General features: G+C 32.1%; 3 protein-coding genes across 6 annotated transcripts; 2 read left to right on the forward strand and 1 right to left on the reverse strand.

Annotated features, from left to right (window-relative positions):
• Positions 1-1,562: 1,562 nt before the first annotated feature.
• LOC143360283 (KICSTOR complex protein kaptin) lies at positions 1,563-4,423 on the forward strand. Of its 3 annotated transcripts, XM_076798992.1 has the most exons (9): positions 1,563-2,062; positions 2,146-2,279; positions 2,431-2,649; positions 2,730-2,995; positions 3,085-3,251; positions 3,338-3,510; positions 3,583-3,661; positions 3,724-4,015; positions 4,099-4,423. In XM_076798992.1, the coding sequence occupies exons 2-9, from the start codon at positions 2,276-2,278 to the stop codon at positions 4,168-4,170; spliced, it is 1,272 nt and encodes a 423-aa protein (XP_076655107.1). In that variant the 5' UTR covers positions 1,563-2,062; positions 2,146-2,275; the 3' UTR covers positions 4,171-4,423. The 3 variants fall into 3 exon arrangements, with proteins under 3 accessions (XP_076655107.1, XP_076655108.1, XP_076655109.1); XM_076798993.1 differs by having other exon boundaries at positions 1,563-2,279; positions 2,461-2,649; XM_076798994.1 differs by lacking the exon at positions 2,431-2,649 and having other exon boundaries at positions 1,565-2,279.
• A 263-nt stretch (positions 4,424-4,686) lies between these two features.
• Ttc7 (tetratricopeptide repeat domain 7) lies at positions 4,687-15,183 on the forward strand. 2 transcript variants are annotated; one of them, XM_076799130.1, is made up of 14 exons: positions 4,687-4,983; positions 5,554-5,705; positions 8,694-8,862; positions 10,968-11,150; positions 11,316-11,445; positions 11,523-11,659; positions 12,105-12,343; positions 12,428-12,616; positions 12,718-12,896; positions 12,981-13,420; positions 13,512-13,750; positions 13,868-13,972; positions 14,097-14,188; positions 14,834-15,183. In XM_076799130.1, the coding sequence occupies exons 1-14, from the start codon at positions 4,860-4,862 to the stop codon at positions 14,964-14,966; spliced, it is 2,511 nt and encodes an 836-aa protein (XP_076655245.1). In that variant the 5' UTR covers positions 4,687-4,859; the 3' UTR covers positions 14,967-15,183. The 2 variants fall into 2 exon arrangements, with proteins under 2 accessions (XP_076655245.1, XP_076655246.1); XM_076799131.1 differs by lacking the exon at positions 14,834-15,183 and having other exon boundaries at positions 13,868-13,977.
• LOC143360385 (uncharacterized) lies at positions 15,110-16,868 on the reverse strand. The gene is made up of 2 exons (XM_076799179.1): positions 16,532-16,868; positions 15,110-15,426 (listed from the first exon to the last, which is right to left on the reverse strand). The coding sequence occupies exons 1-2, from the start codon at positions 16,563-16,565 to the stop codon at positions 15,110-15,112; spliced, it is 351 nt and encodes a 116-aa protein (XP_076655294.1). The 5' UTR covers positions 16,566-16,868.
• Between the last annotated feature and the right edge of the window lie 288 nt (positions 16,869-17,156).

Here is a 17,156-nt window from a genome sequence, read left to right on the forward strand (position 1 = left end):
CGGTGACAAATTTAAAACGAAACCAGCCGAAATTCATAAAAGAAGCTGATCAAATCAAAATTATAGGACAGTTTCAGTGGAATCTGTGCACAAATTACTTAAACATACCAAGTTTCATCCTTATAAAATGCAGTTGCATCAAAAGTTATTGGAAGATGACTTTGACAGGCGAATTGAGTTTTGTGAGGAATTAACAAATATGATCAACATCGCTCCTAATCTAATTAATAACATTTATTTTAGTGATGAATGCACTTATTTCTTAAATGATGCTGTAAATCGTCATAATTGTTGTTATTGGAGTGACGAAAATCCACATCTTATTAGAGAAAGTAATACGCAATGGCCGGAAAAAGTAAATGTTTGGGCAGGCATTTTAGGAAATGCTATTATAGGTCCTCTGTTTTTCCAAGAGAATTTAAATGGCAATCTGTATTTAAAACTGGACGACATCATTGATGCACTTATAACAGAAAGTCTTGAAAACCAAAGAGATGAAACCGGCAAATTTTTGTTAAATGAAGAACTTTTTTACTTCCAACATGATGGTGCTCCCCCGCATTACACGTTACCAGTTCGCCAGTGGTTAAACAATCGATTCTCACTAAGATGGATCGGTAGAAAAGGTGTTACTGAGTGGCCACCAAGATCACCAGATCTAGCTCCAGTCGATTTCTTTTTCTGGGGACACTTTTTGTCAACGATTTACGTCGCAGAATTGTACAGGAATGTAGGCTATTCCAACAGATACCTTCAAAAATATTCGTTCAGAATTTGAGAACTATCTGTATTATTGTTTAGAAAACAACGGAGAACATTTGGAAAATTTGTTATAGTTATAAAAAAAATTACAAACTTTCTCGCAGTATAAGCATGACTCGCTCTACTTCTCTTTAAATATCTCCGAAACTAGTGCCCAGATAAAAAAAAGTATCCTACGAAAATCAGTCGACGAAAGATCAGTCCTACGAAATCGGTCTTTTTACATACAATAAGATCCCATAATAAAAAATGTAGGTTTCCATTTTAAAAAACAAGGTTGACCTTCAAATGACCTTGAAAACGCCACCCAAATAAAAAACTGAGACTGCCCCCGTTTTTACCCCTCGAAATCCTTGGACACGTGTTTTACACTTTTTTAATATCTTTCATACTTTTTGAGATATTCGGCTGGAAAGTTTTCAAATGAACACCCTGTATACTTTCCTATCGCTCAGTTCTAAACACTCTTCGTTCAAGCTTTCTCAGTTACTCGAGTTTTCCAAACTGTTATATTTTATAAAAATGAAACCGGTACTTATCATTACATTGAAATTGAATCGATTGAAATTAATAATATAAATATACAATGATAAAACATAATAAAATTTTTAAAAAATGCGTTAGTCGGAAGGATTTGAACACTGGTCGTCCGGTTAAAAACTTAGCACGCTACCGTCGCGCCACACCGAATCTTGTTGTAGCATACAATATATTCTATAATGTATATTCTATATAATATAATATAAAAATAGTATACAATATATTCGTGAACAGGAGAACGAGATCTATAAGTGTGCGAAGTTTCAACACAATCGGTGACCCGAAGGTTGCAGCCTCTCCTTGTAAGGGACACTGACACACAGACAACAGGCACAGACGCAACTGGATACAACTGGAACACTGGATGCAAATGCAAGATGCAACAGAACAGCATGGCCAGCAGTAACATTGAACACCCTGATCTTTATCAGTGATTGAACAGCATATTAAAGCATATTGTAGATGAAAATGTTTTTTTCAAGAGTTTCTTTTAAATAAACATTGGTAGATTGTAACGACATGTATAGCTGCGTGTAGATTTGAGAGTAAAACTGTCGCGAGTTACTCTCGAGAGTCAAATTCGTCAGTGTACACACTATTGAGAGTGCTATCAGAGAGTGTTATTCCTTTCATGCAAAATAAAACACCGAAATTGACTCTCGAGAGTAACTCGCAAGTTTTACTCACAAATGGACACGGACCCTACATATGTTATACACGTATCCATGTGTCTATAAACGTGTTTTGTATTACATATGTAGTATGCAATGCAATATTTACTTAAGCATCATACAAATCATTTTAAATTACTTTCAAAATAAACTAACTTAAATTTCATTTCAGTATACCACTTTTCAATGCAAATCACATAAAACGAAACAAATTGTTTCTAACCTTAAAGTTTTGTATTTATAACCTTAAAACATCTGTCAAAACATTCAAGATGAATTATAAATGAAAATTCTTACAAACTATGGGTATGTTACGGCAAAATGGATATATGTTTTAATAAATTCTTTATTAGATTATCTTTTTATTTTAGAAATCTTAATTTAAGGAAATAGAATGCAGATGTAAATAAGCTTTATATTTTTGTGGTTATTACAAATGAATGTGTTTAATATTTAGATAAAGACAAAGTCATGTGTAATTTAATAGATGCACATTGGTTTCCTTTAACATCACAAGGAAACATTTATTCAATGACAAAATTATGTTCCACCAATGGCTCCAACAAAGTGTTAGTGGCTTCTTTAAAAAGAAAAATATATTCCTGTGAATATCATTTGATGCCAAATTTACATTTAAGACCATTGGTTAAGGAATTACTATTTACATACATTCCAAGTTTGTAATTTTAAACATAAATTATTATTGTGTAAGTAAGAAATATTCTTTATATGTAAATGGAACTATATTTTCTTTAGGTGGTGCAGAAATCATGTCAATCGATGCTTATAATAAATCTGATACAGGCGATGGGTTTGTGATAGGAATAACAATAATTAAAGTAAGCACAGATACATCTGTAGAAAGATATTTAAACATATATACAGAAGGTGTTACAGATGGAGAGGGTGATGAATGTAGTTCTATTGAAGCCATAGCACAGAATTGTTTAATGGTAGAATTGGCATATACACCTTATCATTTGTATCACACTATACTACCACAACAAAATTTACATAACGAGGTAACATTTTAATTCCATAATAATTAATTATTTACTATTATTTAATAGTATCCATTTAAGATAGAATTATAATCCACTTAAGGTTTTAGGTTGTTTGGTTATTATCTGGAAGTGATTACAAGATTCATATGATCAGAGAAGATAAATTAAATCATGGTTATAGTGAATCGTCAATTGAGAAACATTTCCCGGAACTACACGATATTCAGGCAATTTCATTATGGATTAATATTTACTACTATGATGAATATAACTGGTATAATTTCAAACATTCTTTCATTCATTGAATTCTACCAAATTGTTTTAAACTTCAAAGATTATGTAAAATTCAAATTCATTTAGGAGACTGACTGTAATTGGTTGTGAATGTGGTTTGGTCAAAGTTGCTATCGTTAATGTTTTAGAACTGAAAGTCCGTCGAAGTTGGAAATTACGATATGACACACCTATCTCCAGTGTATATGTATTTCCACAACAAAATAACATTACAAAACCCAATTTTATTGATTCAAGTGGTAAATACGTTTTTAAAAAAAGTTGTTATTTAATTTCCAGTTAAAGGAAATTAATGCGTTTATAACTTACAGGTTCCAAACAATCTACAAGCAATAAAGAAACAAAACTAAATGTTCTTATTGTAAATACTTGTAATGCGGTTGTCTTTATGTGAGTACCACTTTTCTATCCTACATACTAAAAAAAAATAATGTGCCATTTGTTTCAACTAGGGACATCCTGAATAATGGAATGGATGAAGATGTAATGTTAAATGGTAGCGAAACATCTGATTGCATTTTATGTTCTTGTATTGCCGATATCAACATGGATGGACAGAATGAAATATTGTTAGGAACATATGGTCAAGAAATATTAATATTTTGTTTTATAAATGATAACTGGGAATTGATAGTTAGAAAATTATTTGATGCACCTGTACATTCTATATGTTACATGGATATAACAAATGATGGAATGAAAGAAATTATTGTTCTTACACAACGTGGAGTACATATATTACAGGTTTATTATTCTTATTTAAATCCTTTTAATTAAGACTTACTAGACAAAACTTTAAAATAATTTAAGTGTGAACATGATTTCAGCATAATATTGCGGATGTAAAAGATAAATGGAAGAAACGGTATCAAAAAATATTAGCAGGAAATGAATTATAACAAATATATAATTTTTTAACTGTTATATAAAAGAAAGTTAAAACTAATTTTATCTTTAAGAAGTGTTTTAAAACTAAACTTCTGACTAAACTTCAAAGATTAATATAAATCTATATGTATGTATGTATATGTATATCTGTATGTATATATAGTGCATAACATCAAAAATGGAAGAATCAAAGTAAATTTATTTTTATCCTTACAATACGTGTAAGTACATATGCCTGAAAGACTAATAAATTAACATTACGAAGTGATACCTTATTTTTTATCCTAACTTATATGAAAAACTTGAAATTTAAGTAAAAAGTTTTAACTGAATGTTATTTATGTATAAATATATAAGATATATAGATAATTACTAAATAGTTGAAAGAAATGGCTTTTTTAAAATAATAGTTTATATACGTTAGCTTTCTGACAAACGTGCAATATCGTCGTTTGTTGCTACGATAAATATCATATCATGAATCATGACTCATCGTCTCTATATGTTGTTGCATCTATGACATGACAGCTACTTCAAAATAGTCTGCACGTGCTCGAGTCTGAGATTGTCGTGCAATTTTACGCCGAGTCTCAGCTCGCAACATTACTGATGATCGATATACGTGTATTACGTTACATTTTGGTAACAGTTACGAAAGGACTGAGCAGCGTGTTCCATTCTTTTTCCGACGTGAATTAGAATGACAAGTAAAAAAGCACAAGCCCTTCGAATTGAATCAGAAATTGATAAAAATCGTGAAGAGGGAAATTGGAAAAAGGTTATAGAACTAGCAGAACACCTGAAAGTACAATATCCAAGCAATGGTGAATATTTTTCCATTTATTTTTTCAATGAAAATTATATTTTCTGCCAGTTATATTGTAGTATTAACCGTTTTTCTAGTAGAAAGTTTCGACAGATTTTATAGAATTACATGACATTCTACGGGTTTCGTAACCTATTTGCGAAAAGAAATTTGTTAAGTCATGTCTGGGATTATAATCTGTAGGATTAAAGGCCAAATATAATTGCTATAAAACGAGTTGCTTGAAATCATTTGTCCTATTTTCTTAATTTGTTTCAGTTTTGAGAATAAAGCGGGAAAATACTGTACTATTAGTGAGCCATTAAAAGTAATTCTGAATAAAGCTAATAACTTTATAAATATATACATATTCATATATATATTTATTTATATCTCGTTTAATCAATCTTATTTAATAATATATTTATTTATTTTTAAATGTTATCAAATTTTCAAATACTTTCCAATATAAATTACTATTACATATAATACAAAATGAGGAACTTCTGTATGATTTTATATATAAATATCAGTACTATCATTAAATATTCAATATTTAATTTAATACATTACATATATTTCATTTCAGAGTGTTTAGCAAACTTCTTATCTGGCGAAGGGAGATTAGAAAGCTTTTTAGAACAAACTCTACCTATAGATGCTAACATTGGAAAAGCAAGAAATGGGTTAGTAGAAACAAGAAGGTATTTGCTGCTTGCAGCAAATGAAAAAGATAAACAGGTAACTATAATAATCTTTGTCATATACAATATTATTTAAACTGACTATTAAAAAATAACAAAATACAACACTAAAATTTACAACAGTCATAATCAAAGTATGATTCAGTTTTCAATTTTAGTAAATTTTACATATACAGGGTGTCATCTAACGTTTGCACCTCAAATATCTTTGTTGTTTCTAAAGATACGTAAAATATGGTAAGGAGACAAAGTTGAATGGTACAATGGGGCTGACACGATGCAAAAAAAAAATTTTGTTTTTATGCCATTTTTTTGGAGATATCAAGGTCACCTTGACTTTTTTAAATGGAACCACCCTTTTTTAAACAGCTACAATGATTGTCCCTTTCATTAGGAATTCAGTGACTATATTATTACAAGATCATTCAAGGTCAAGGACAGAAAAAACGTATAAAACTAAAATATGGAAGTAGAATACATATATTTTTATAAATGTTCGAAATGATGGCCGTCTACGTCGATACATTGATGTAAACGAGCTCTGAAGGAATGTTGAACTCTGATAAGTACATCCGAGGTGATATTCGTACATGCTGTGATGATACGCTGATGCATATCTTCAACTGTTGTTGGAGCATCCGTGTACACGGTTTCTTTTAGCAGACCCCATAAAAAGAAATCCAGTGGATTTAAATCAGGCGAACGTGCTGGCCATGAAACTGTTCCGCCTTATCCAATCCATCGGTTTGGATATCGAGAATCTAACGTTTCTCTTGCTACTCGTGCATAATGAGCAGGACAACCGTCATGTTGGTACCACATATCGTAGCGATTTTTTAAAGGGACATCTTCTAACAAAATTGGCAGATCTTCTTGCAAAAATTGAGCGTATTTCTGTCCCGTCATCATTCCGTTAACGAAATATGGTCCAATTACTTTGTCGTTCAAAATACCACACCACACGTTTACGCTCCATTGTCTTTGATGATCAATTTCTCGCAGCCAGTGCGGATTATCCACAGACCAATAATGGGCGTTCCGTAGATTAATTGAGCCATGATTAGTAAATGTTGCTTCGTCCGTAAACAAGACATTAGAAAAAAATGAATGATTTTGAAGCAATCCCCATTGACAAAAGTTAATTCTACTTTGAAAATCATTCCCGTGCAATTCTTGATGGAGCGATATGTGGAACGGATGAAATTTATGTCGGGCCAGAATTCGTATTACGCTACTTTGACTAATGCCTGCTTCCCGGGAAATTTTTCTCGTACTCACGTGAGGACTGACAGCTATAGCTGCTAAAATATTAATTTCATTGTCTTCATTAGTCATGGGATTCTTCCGTTTGTACTGTCTTGAATGTACACTTCCAGTACTTCAAAACCTGTACGTATTAGTGAAAGTATGTCTAGAAGGAGTGTTTCGCTCGGGGTACCTTTCTTCATAAAGTAGTCGGGCCTGCACTGCATTTTTTCTACATTCACAGTAAATCGTCATCATATCACACTTTTCACTCATTGAATATAACATAGCGGAATCGCGTTTGGAAACATACTGATAGTAAATAAGAATGCTGAATAACATTGAAGGACCGTAGTATGTTTACTTTAACTACGACCATAGTATGTTTACTATTTCCTACAAGTCTCAACCGTGATAAACGTATTCTGCTTCCATATTTTAGTTTTATACGTTTTTTCTGTCCTTGACCTTGAATGACCTTGGACTAATTATAGTCACTGAATTCCCAATGAAAGGGACTATCATTGTAGGTGTTTAAAAATGGGTGGTTCCATTTTAAAAAGTCAAGGTGACCTTGATATCTCCAAAAAAGTGGCATAAAAACAAAATTTTTTTTTTGCATCGTGTCAGCCCCATTGTACCATTCAACTTTGTCTCCTTACCATATTTTACGTATCTTTAGAAACAACAAAGATATTTGAGGTGCAAACGTTAGGTGACTCACCCTGTATATCATTTTCTGAATAATATTTAAAATATTCCTTTATTTGAAATCATGCATATGTAGGAGGTATAAGTAGTCTTAAAAATTACAAAAGTAAGAAACATATGTTTTCTGTATTTCAAAAACTGTTTACTTTATAAAATAATTGTTCAAATAAAAGTTATGTATTTTTTCATTACAAATTGAACTATGTAAACTGTTTTTGAAAATATCAGTTTCATACTAAATGAACTTTAAATATTTTTTACTACTTGATATTTCAATTTCAGGAAAATTTGTCAATATAAAATTAAGATTTATATAAAAGATATGAATACTTAAAAATGTTTCATCATCCTTCCAATACAATTATTAGAGTTATAAAATTGTCTGCGGGTCTTGGAAGATTTGAATTAAATTAGTACTGCTGTCAAAATAGACTTTCAATTTGATAACTATAGTTAAAAAAAAATTTTTTTTTTAATTGTACTAAAAAAATCGTTAACAGGTATGGAAAGAGGGTGCTCAGAGGTATTACAGCATGTATAATTTGATCTTTTGTTTAAAGGGTGGGAGAGGGGAGGGGAAGGGGAAATTTAAGAAAAATTTTTTAGACAGTTTGGTAGACACAATAATACCATGCAACTTTTGTTTCATTTGTTGTTCTTGAAATATTTCATGAGAAAGAAAATATTTAAATTTTTTCAAGGAATGATTTCACCCCTTTATTGCAAGAAGTAGCACGAAAAAATAAGGTTGTATTAGGCATAACTTACTTTACTTGTATGTAGTTTCATCATTTTTATAATTTATAGGTTTGGTTACTTCCCTTTCTCATATTTGTATATTAATGTCCCTGTATAAATCTGTCTGCGTATAAATTCATATGTATATTTCTGCTACCAATTTACTAACATAACCGAAAATAATAAATCCTGTATCAAATCTGTAACCATTGTGGTTACAAAAACTTATATCAAGCATTGAAAAAAATTTGGCTGTTCTGGTTTTGCTGACTGGGTGATATTATGGAGAAGAATACAACATAAATGTTTTAGATTGAATTTTTAATTTCAGGCTCTGGTTGTGTTAGATGCACATTTATTACTTGGAAAAGTACACTATGCAATGGGAATGTATGAGGAGGCATTGAACCATTATAAGGAAGCTGAACTACACACACTTACAGAAAAACATTTGCCTTGTCGAAGTCTCCGTATTATTGCAGAATCATATGCAATTAAAGGTTTGCATTAAATATATTTTCAATTATTCAACACATTGCTATTATAATATAAGTACATTGTAATTTTTTATATCAACGTAAGTATTTTACATATGCGTTTTAATAACCATTCTCTTAATACTTTTATAAAAGTATAAAATAAGTAAGTAAATAAGTATAAAATATATTTTATATGCTGAATATTAATAGTATCACACGGAGTAGAATATACTCGTAATAATGTGATGTCTTTTTCAAAATATATTGCATCTTACCTACATATTTGCTATGAGTAAATGTATTCTACTCGTCTTTACTTCAGTTGTTTAGCCAAATATATATATACAGGGTGGCCCACATAACTCTGAACAGCTCAATATCTCGAAAACTATGCCATCGATTTTAAAGTTCTTAGTCTTAAATTGCATGGAACTGAAGGGCCTGAAGGGCCTTTCTGACTACATAAACGTGAAGTGGCCTCCCTTCCCCTTTAACGGGGGAGGGGAGGTACCTTTGTAATTATAAATGGAACCCCCTATAAAATTTTACATATTTAGATTCTACCGGAAAAAACAAGTCAATTTTGTCTGAAACATTTTTTTGTTAGATACTTCCATGATGAGATATAACAGTTTGAAGTTTCGAGTTGTAGGTACTTGAAGCGCTCGGAAATAGCGTTATGGAATTATACACGCTTCATAATTTAGAAACATTTCATAATTTAGAAAAGCGTATTAGTAAAGCTGTCACTAATGAAAATAGTAGTGCCAGTATTCTTGCTGCAATTACATTAAATCCTCATATTAGTCAACGTACACTTGCACAAACATCACATATTAGTTGTTCATCAATTCAACGAATTTTGAAACGGCAAAAGTATCATCCATATCACATGGTTTTATCACAACAGCTTTCGATAGCAGATTACGATCACCACGTAAGATTTTGTGAGTGGCTGCAGGGTGTTGTGGAAAACGACTTTTTGTGCAAAATACTTTTTTCCGATGAGGCCACTTTTATGAATTCAGGGCATGTAAATAGACATAATCTGCATTATTGGGCCGTGGAAAACCCAAATTGGATGCGATGTGTTCCCTTTCAACATCGATGGTCTTTAAATGTTTGGTGTGGCCTAATAGGAGATTTTGTGATTGGACCTTATTTTTTTCAAGAAACTGTAACATCTGCAAGTTATTGTGATTTCTTAAAAAATCATTTGCCTGCGCTTTTGGAAGATGTGCCACTGCACGTTAGAAGAGAAATGTGATTCCAACAAGACGGCGCTCCTCCACATTTTGCAATCATCACCAGGCAATTTTTGAACGAAAAATTTGGGAACAAATGGATAGGTCGTGGGGGACCTCGTCAATGGCCTCCTCGATCCCCCGATCTAACACCATTAGATTTTTTCTTATGGGGATATGTAAAGGACAAAGTTATGTTTGAACCACCGACGACAAAAGAGGATATGAAACAAAGAATACGTGACGCTTGCGCTTCAGTGACTCCCGAAATGTTAAAAAATGTTAGAACAACTTTGATGTTTCGAGTAAATAAATGTTTACAAGCCCGTGGTGGACATTTTGAACATTTAATTTAAAGTACATTTTTTTCTTCACGAATAAGCAAAGGACTCAAGCGCGTATAATTCCATAACGCTATTTCCGAGCGCTTCAAGTACCTACAACTCGAAACTTCAAACTGTTATATCTCATCATGGAAGTATCTGACAAAAAAATGTTTCCGACAAAATTGACTTGTTTTTTCCTGTAGAATCTAAATATGTAACATTTTATAGGGGGTTCCATTTAAAATTATAAAGGTACCTCCCCTCCCCCATTAAAGGGGAAGGGAGGCCACTTCACGTTTATGTAGTCAGAAAGGCCCTTCAGTTCCATGCAATTTAAGACTAAGAACTTTAAAATCGATGGCATAGTTTTCGAGATATTGAACTGTTCAGAGTTATGTGGGCCACCCTGTATATATATATATATATATATATGTGGCTAAAGAAAAACATTTCATTTCTATCAGGGAAATGAAATTTCTTATTACTTGGTATGTAGTTGTGCTCTTCTCTTATTTAATAACATATTGATTCCAACTTCTTTGTTAATTTTTGACAGGTCTTTGTTTGGAGAGGTTACCACCAAATTCCAAATCAAAGTACAAAATAGCAGAATGGCAAGAACAGATCATCAAGTGTTACGAAATTGCAGGGGACTTGACATTGGTATATTTACAAGAACAAGACAAATTTGCAATGCAACACCAAAATGGCACGTCTACTATAAATAGCAACAATACAGGTGATGTAGAATAATTTTCCATTTCATTGTTTTCAAACGAACAATGCTAAATGGAAATTTATTTTCATAATCCATTAGGATGATCACATCAGCATTGTCGGTAAAATGTGTTGAAGCTGAAATTGGGGATTTGTAATAAATATTTTCATATAATTTCTTCAACAGGTACATATTCTTCTCACTCTTCATATGGTACCACAAAACATATTGGACCAATTTTAGAAACTGCACTGCAAAGGGCACCTATACTGTATGTTCAAACTGGAAATATTCAAGCTGCAATAAATCGTTACAGGTAAGTAATTTTTTTTCAATGCTTGCCTACATGAGAGAAATTGAATGACTTATTTATAAAAAAAAATAATTGAACAGGGAAATCTTGTCTGCTATGGAGTCTACTGCTACTCAAAGTCTTCGAGTTACTTTGACAAGGCAGTTAGCAGAGGTATTAATTCGTGGAATAAGTGGTGCCGAGTATAAAGCACCAGAAGAACAAAGTGAAACAATAGGTAATCATATTATAAATATATCTATAAATTTAACAATGCATGTACAGAATACAGTTGAGAGCATAGTATGAGCGAGCAGAAGGTGATTTCCTATGCAGAAATAAAAAGTGTAGCTAAAGTGTAGTGTAGTGTAAGTGTAGTGTAACTAAATGATTTCATTTTAAAAGTTTTTGAAAAAATTTAGTTAAAAAATCTCATACACGTGTTATTGAATAGGGATCAACTAACTTGTTTGTTTGTGACTTTGTTGTATCTTCCTCTTGTAAATACGAATACACGTGTACTCAATGAATATTCAAATCAAACGATTTCCATGAAAATTACACCTGGTGTGAAAAAATTTGATTTTAATCCTTTAATTATCATAAAATTAGATTAAAATATATAGTTGCAATCTTTGTTAATAATACATTGGAAATTTACTATCTTAGTAATATTCTTTTAGATTCGCCATGGAAGCCAAAGAAATACTTAAGCCCCAATATGTTTGTACCAAGAAATGAATATGAGGAAACGATTTTATTATTGTTAATTAGTGAAGCCATGGCAGTCAGAGATGCTGTGCTTAGTCAGTCTCCAGAATTTAAAGATGCAAGAATACACGCATTCGAGAATGCCACTGCTGTATATGATCTTCTTACAGTTGTTGTTATGAGGTGGAGTCAAGTGGAGTTACTATATGAGGTTAATATAATCATACACGTATGTTATTTAAAAAAAAATTATAATTACAAATTATAAACTCAATTTGTCTTCATATTGTAACAGTCTTTTGAAAGAGCAATGAAGTTTTCTCATGAAGAAGCACATGTATGGACGCAGTGTGCATTGTGTTTAATTAGTATGGGCAGATATATGCATGCCTATAGAGTGTTAAAAGTGGTAGCAAGGTTATCACCACAAAAAGTAATGCCCTGTCTTCTAGCTGCAAGATTATGCTACGAACAATTGAATATGGTAACGATTAATCTGGCATTATATGTACATATTTACTAAGTAAGCAATACTTCGTATCATAAATATGTTAATTATTGAAAATAATTTCACAAATATTACAGGTAAAAGAAGGTATTGAATGGAGTCAGAAAGCACTTCAAAGAGAAACTGTAAATGCACAAGGTATGCAATCCAGATGTCATCTATATATTGGAATTGGCCATAGTATTCTCTCTGCCAATACTATAGTAAAATTGGATAAGACTTATCATACGAAAACGGCGTTAGAATGTTTTCAAAAGTATGTACTTTGCAATGTAAACTATACATCAAATGAAATATAAAACATCGTTTCAGTATATATTATATTGTTACATTTTTACAGAGCACAACAATGTGATCCGAACGATCACTTAGCTGAGTATTATTTGGCGCATGAGTATGCTATTAATAGACAAATTAATGATGCAATGATTCATGTAAAAATTGCATTAAATCTTCGAGCAGAACACATTCCGTCATTGCATTTATTGATATTATTATTATCAGCTCATAAACAGTATTCAGAAGCATTACATTTAATCGGCAGTGTACTAGAGGAATATCCGGACAATTTAAACTTTCTTTATGTGAAAGCACATCTTGAATTGCGAAGTATTGGGGGCGAACAAGCTTTGTTTACCATAAGACATATGCTCTTACTTTGGAAAAATCTATACGAGGATCAGACTAATGTTAACTGCAGTGAACAACATAGTGAAAAACGTAGCGAAACTAGAAGTGTTTTTCAGCTGTACGCTTCTGAAATGTCTGATAAAGATTCGAGTATGTACTATGTAAATATTTGTAATTTTTTATTTTAACTTTATAAAATTGAGTTGCTTTTATAAATAGTTTTATTTTGTTTTTTGAATAGGTTCTCTGCATGCACAGTCACTAGCTGCTTCAAGAGTGGAGCAAGCTCTTTCTGAGGTTGCGTCTTCACTTAGCTCATTTACTCCAAAACCTGGACCACAAAGAGCATGGCTATTGCAATTGCAGGTCTGGCTGTTGCTTACCGAGGTGTATCTGGTCTTAGATCAACCAAATGGTGCTGTTCTTTCTTTACAAGAAGCTACTAATATTTTTCCATTGAGCCATCATATTATGTATACAGTAAGTTTCTTTAATATTTTTTCGTATTTTAATACGAAAAAAAACTAATAAATATCAATGTTATGGTTCAGATTATTCAATAAAATACACGCACACAATACTCATTTCTAATTTTAGAGGGGACTGTTGCACGAATATAAACTAGAATATATGGAGGCAAAACAGTGTTATCAAAATGCAGTTTCAATCAATCCGTCGCATATAAAGAGTTTACAACATTTAGTAATGTATCTCACACTCATAATCATAAATATTAAATAGCGGAGTTACTCCTTTGCTTATATTGCTTTATGCGACAGCAAATTAACAGTAATTTGAAACATTAAAATTTCCTTTCAATTACTAGGGTTTAATTTACCACTATCTGGGAAGCCAAAGGCTGGCAGAAAAAACTTTAAGAGATGCAGCGAAGATTGATCCAAATTCTCATCAAACATGGTAATAGTAAATATGGTCTTAAATATACAGGGTGTAACAGGATTTGTGGAGCCCACTTCGGGAACTGATTGTACACCTAAAATGTCTTTGTGTATGAAATATTAGGTCAGTGCAAAAGTTTGTGCCCTATTTTCTATGAAAATACAACAAGGACTCGGGCACGAACTTTTGCACTAACGTAATACATGTGTATAACGTATTTTGAGAATAGAGCAAATTCTGTGTCCGTAAACCGTAGTAAGCCGCTCTTTCTTATAAGCGAAACATTTCAGTTTACAAACAAAACTTGACGTCTTTCACATGACCATTTGATGAGGCAGCAAATTTTCGTAATATTTCATAAATTAGTAAAGTTCATTCAGCTGATAAGAGTATTTCGTATAATGCGATTTCTTACTTATGAAATATCGAAGTTTACTACGGTTTGCGGGCATAAGGTTTGTACTGTTTACAAAATTCGTTACATCTCGTAAATGAAGACCAATCATCGTGCATATGTTTATATGAACTCTATTCATTGTTCTTTGATGTACAATCACCTCTCAAAGTGGATCCCACATGTTCTGTTGTACCCTGTACAGTGAACAGTGTTACGTTTATTGAAATATATAAATTTAATAATTCAACTTTTCTTTATTTTTATAGGTACAATCTAGGGAAGGTATTGGAATCTTTAGGAGAAGTAGAAGCGGCAAGTGATTGTATGGCAACGGCACTTGAAGTAGAAACTACAAATCCAATATTACCAATTCTCTCTATACCTGTAACTTTTGAATGATTCACAATGTTAATTGTTTAAGACAAGATCAAAATTTATTCTGTAACATTGGCATTCCTCTGCTCTTGTGGCAATAGTACCTGCTTATCTTTATTGTTGCACTGTTAAAATATTGTAAAAACAAATGGATTCATTAAGAAATATTATAATTGTACAAATAATTTAAAAACAATCACTATAACAAGTTCTAATAAAGGAATAAGAAAACATGTTTCCATTAGATGGTCATTATTTTCTGTAGATGCATAATGTCTTTTAAATCTCACATGTATAAAATAAATTATTGAATACATTATAATATTTTTATTTCTATTTCTATACAAAATAATTTGCAACGAAGATATTCTATTTTCTGCTATATCAACATCTACACATAGAAACGTAACCTTTCTTGTTTCAATTATCCCCGGTTTAACATATGTGTATACACATGTACGTATATCTGTACATACATATGTAGCTGTAAAATGCACATTGATGTAATCAATATAAATAAATGTAATACGCCAGTTGAGGGGTGGATAGTGTTTAAAATATCAAAATAAATGACATACAATCGCAGTAATAAGAACGTAAATTTCAATAAAACTTTTATTCATTCAATATTATCGCATGATGGTATGTCCCTTCTATAGGATAAGCGAACAAACGTATTGACCCATGTATGTTATATTTGTATACACATCTTTATAATTTATTTTGGTAAAAATATTTTTATATTGGATATTGATTGATCAATGAACGTTCTGTTATAATATTAACATTTTAAATTTGATCGATGTCTGTTAATTTAATATTTTCAAAATACATAAAAATGATTTAATATAATAGACACAATGTTTATGCAAATAAACATTTATAAAATATTCGCTCGCGCATTTGTTTAATTTAAACTATATTAACTTTCTTATTAATGTAAAACTACCCTTCTCGACAAAAAACAATGAAAAAGTACGTACATCATATGGCATAATAAGGAATATTTACACAATTCTTTATACACAAGCAACCGCATGTGGTAATTTAAAAAATCTCTATTATTTATAAATATATATATATGTACGGTTTATTTTGTGTAACATAATGCTCAAAATATAATGTGATAGAAAATGTACATAGAACACTGGCGTGGCACATATATATACGCATTAACACGTATTAATACGTACATACGCATTAATTTTACTATAAATAGGAAAAGTTCATAAATTCTAAATAAATCGAGTCAATGATGTTTCAGTGTTCGTTCTTCAATAAGCACACTCTGTTGAGGCGCACACGAATTGTAGTATTATCTGCTTAAAATATAAATACATCGATTGAATCACTCTCATATCTCGTGCGAATGCAATAAAAAAAGTGAATTTCCTTTTTGTCTGATAACAGATGCCGTTATTAAATCGCGAACCAATTTAAAATTGCATCATTTGGTAAATCGAACAGGGGACAGTCTATTCCGCGGCGTATCGCCTGCTAAATTAACACCAATTAGACGCTACATCGATAAATGCAAGGTATAAAATTAACATTCTTTGTCGTGACACCCATTAGATTCCCTTCCTTACCGTTAAACGTGAACGCCGCTGTGCGCTTCTCCATCCCCCGTTCCGTCTCTTTTTAACGAGATTACGAGTCTCCCTGTCCTACTCTATCGCGTGTCGCATTGCGCGTACATCGGTGCGCAGGCTCACTGCAACCTGGCCAACAAGACTTTTTCGAAAACCCTGCTTAAAAGCGGGACGGCCCTTTTCCGAGACTACGTCATGAATCCATACTTTCGACGTCCTATCAGCTTGCAAGAGTATCGATTTTTCCCAGTAAACGGTGCCCAAAAATGGTCTTTTTCGCGCGGTTAACCCGCGGAACGTCGTACCGCGTCACGTTTAGCGCATCACGCATCTGCAGAGCTTACGGCTATGCGTAATACAATCGACCAAGTATTATCGTCCGACTTTTTTTCCCTTTTCATGCTGCTCTAACCGGAACCTAGGAAACCACCAGCCTTACGGTATGCCAAAAAACAAAGAACACAACATAACACGGTAAACGCATAGTGAATTCCGAATTTTACGGATTTTCCAGCATCTTGGATCACATATATCATATAAAGGCAGACACGCGTGGGATCTGCTTGTTCAGAGATTATGATTCATTTGTAGCGATGAATGACCTAAGCCTTTTTTGACACTA

Source organism: Halictus rubicundus, chromosome 13, assembly GCF_050948215.1.
Source record: "Halictus rubicundus isolate RS-2024b chromosome 13, iyHalRubi1_principal, whole genome shotgun sequence".
Classification (NCBI taxonomy): domain Eukaryota; kingdom Metazoa; phylum Arthropoda; class Insecta; order Hymenoptera; family Halictidae; genus Halictus; species Halictus rubicundus.

Excerpts from the sequence above, each read along its gene's own strand:
- LOC143360283 (XM_076798992.1), top strand. Across the intron at positions 2,996-3,084 it reads AACAAAATTTACATAACGAG|GTTGTTTGGTTATTATCTGG; the intron begins GTAACATTTTAA and ends TTAAGGTTTTAG. Across the intron at positions 4,016-4,098 it reads GTGGAGTACATATATTACAG|CATAATATTGCGGATGTAAA; the intron begins GTTTATTATTCT and ends ACATGATTTCAG.
- Ttc7 (XM_076799130.1), top strand. The coding sequence starts at position 4,860 with ATGACAAGTAAAAAAGCACAAGCCCTTCGAATTGAATCAGAAATTGAT. Across the intron at positions 8,863-10,967 it reads AGAATCATATGCAATTAAAG|GTCTTTGTTTGGAGAGGTTA; the intron begins GTTTGCATTAAA and ends AATTTTTGACAG. Across the intron at positions 13,751-13,867 it reads GCCATCATATTATGTATACA|AGGGGACTGTTGCACGAATA; the intron begins GTAAGTTTCTTT and ends TTCTAATTTTAG.
- LOC143360385 (XM_076799179.1), bottom strand. The coding sequence starts at position 16,565 with ATGGAGAAGCGCACAGCGGCGTTCACGTTTAACG. Across the intron at positions 15,427-16,531 it reads AGCGGCGTTCACGTTTAACG|CTACATATGTATGTACAGAT; the intron begins GTAAGGAAGGGA and ends TGCATTTTACAG.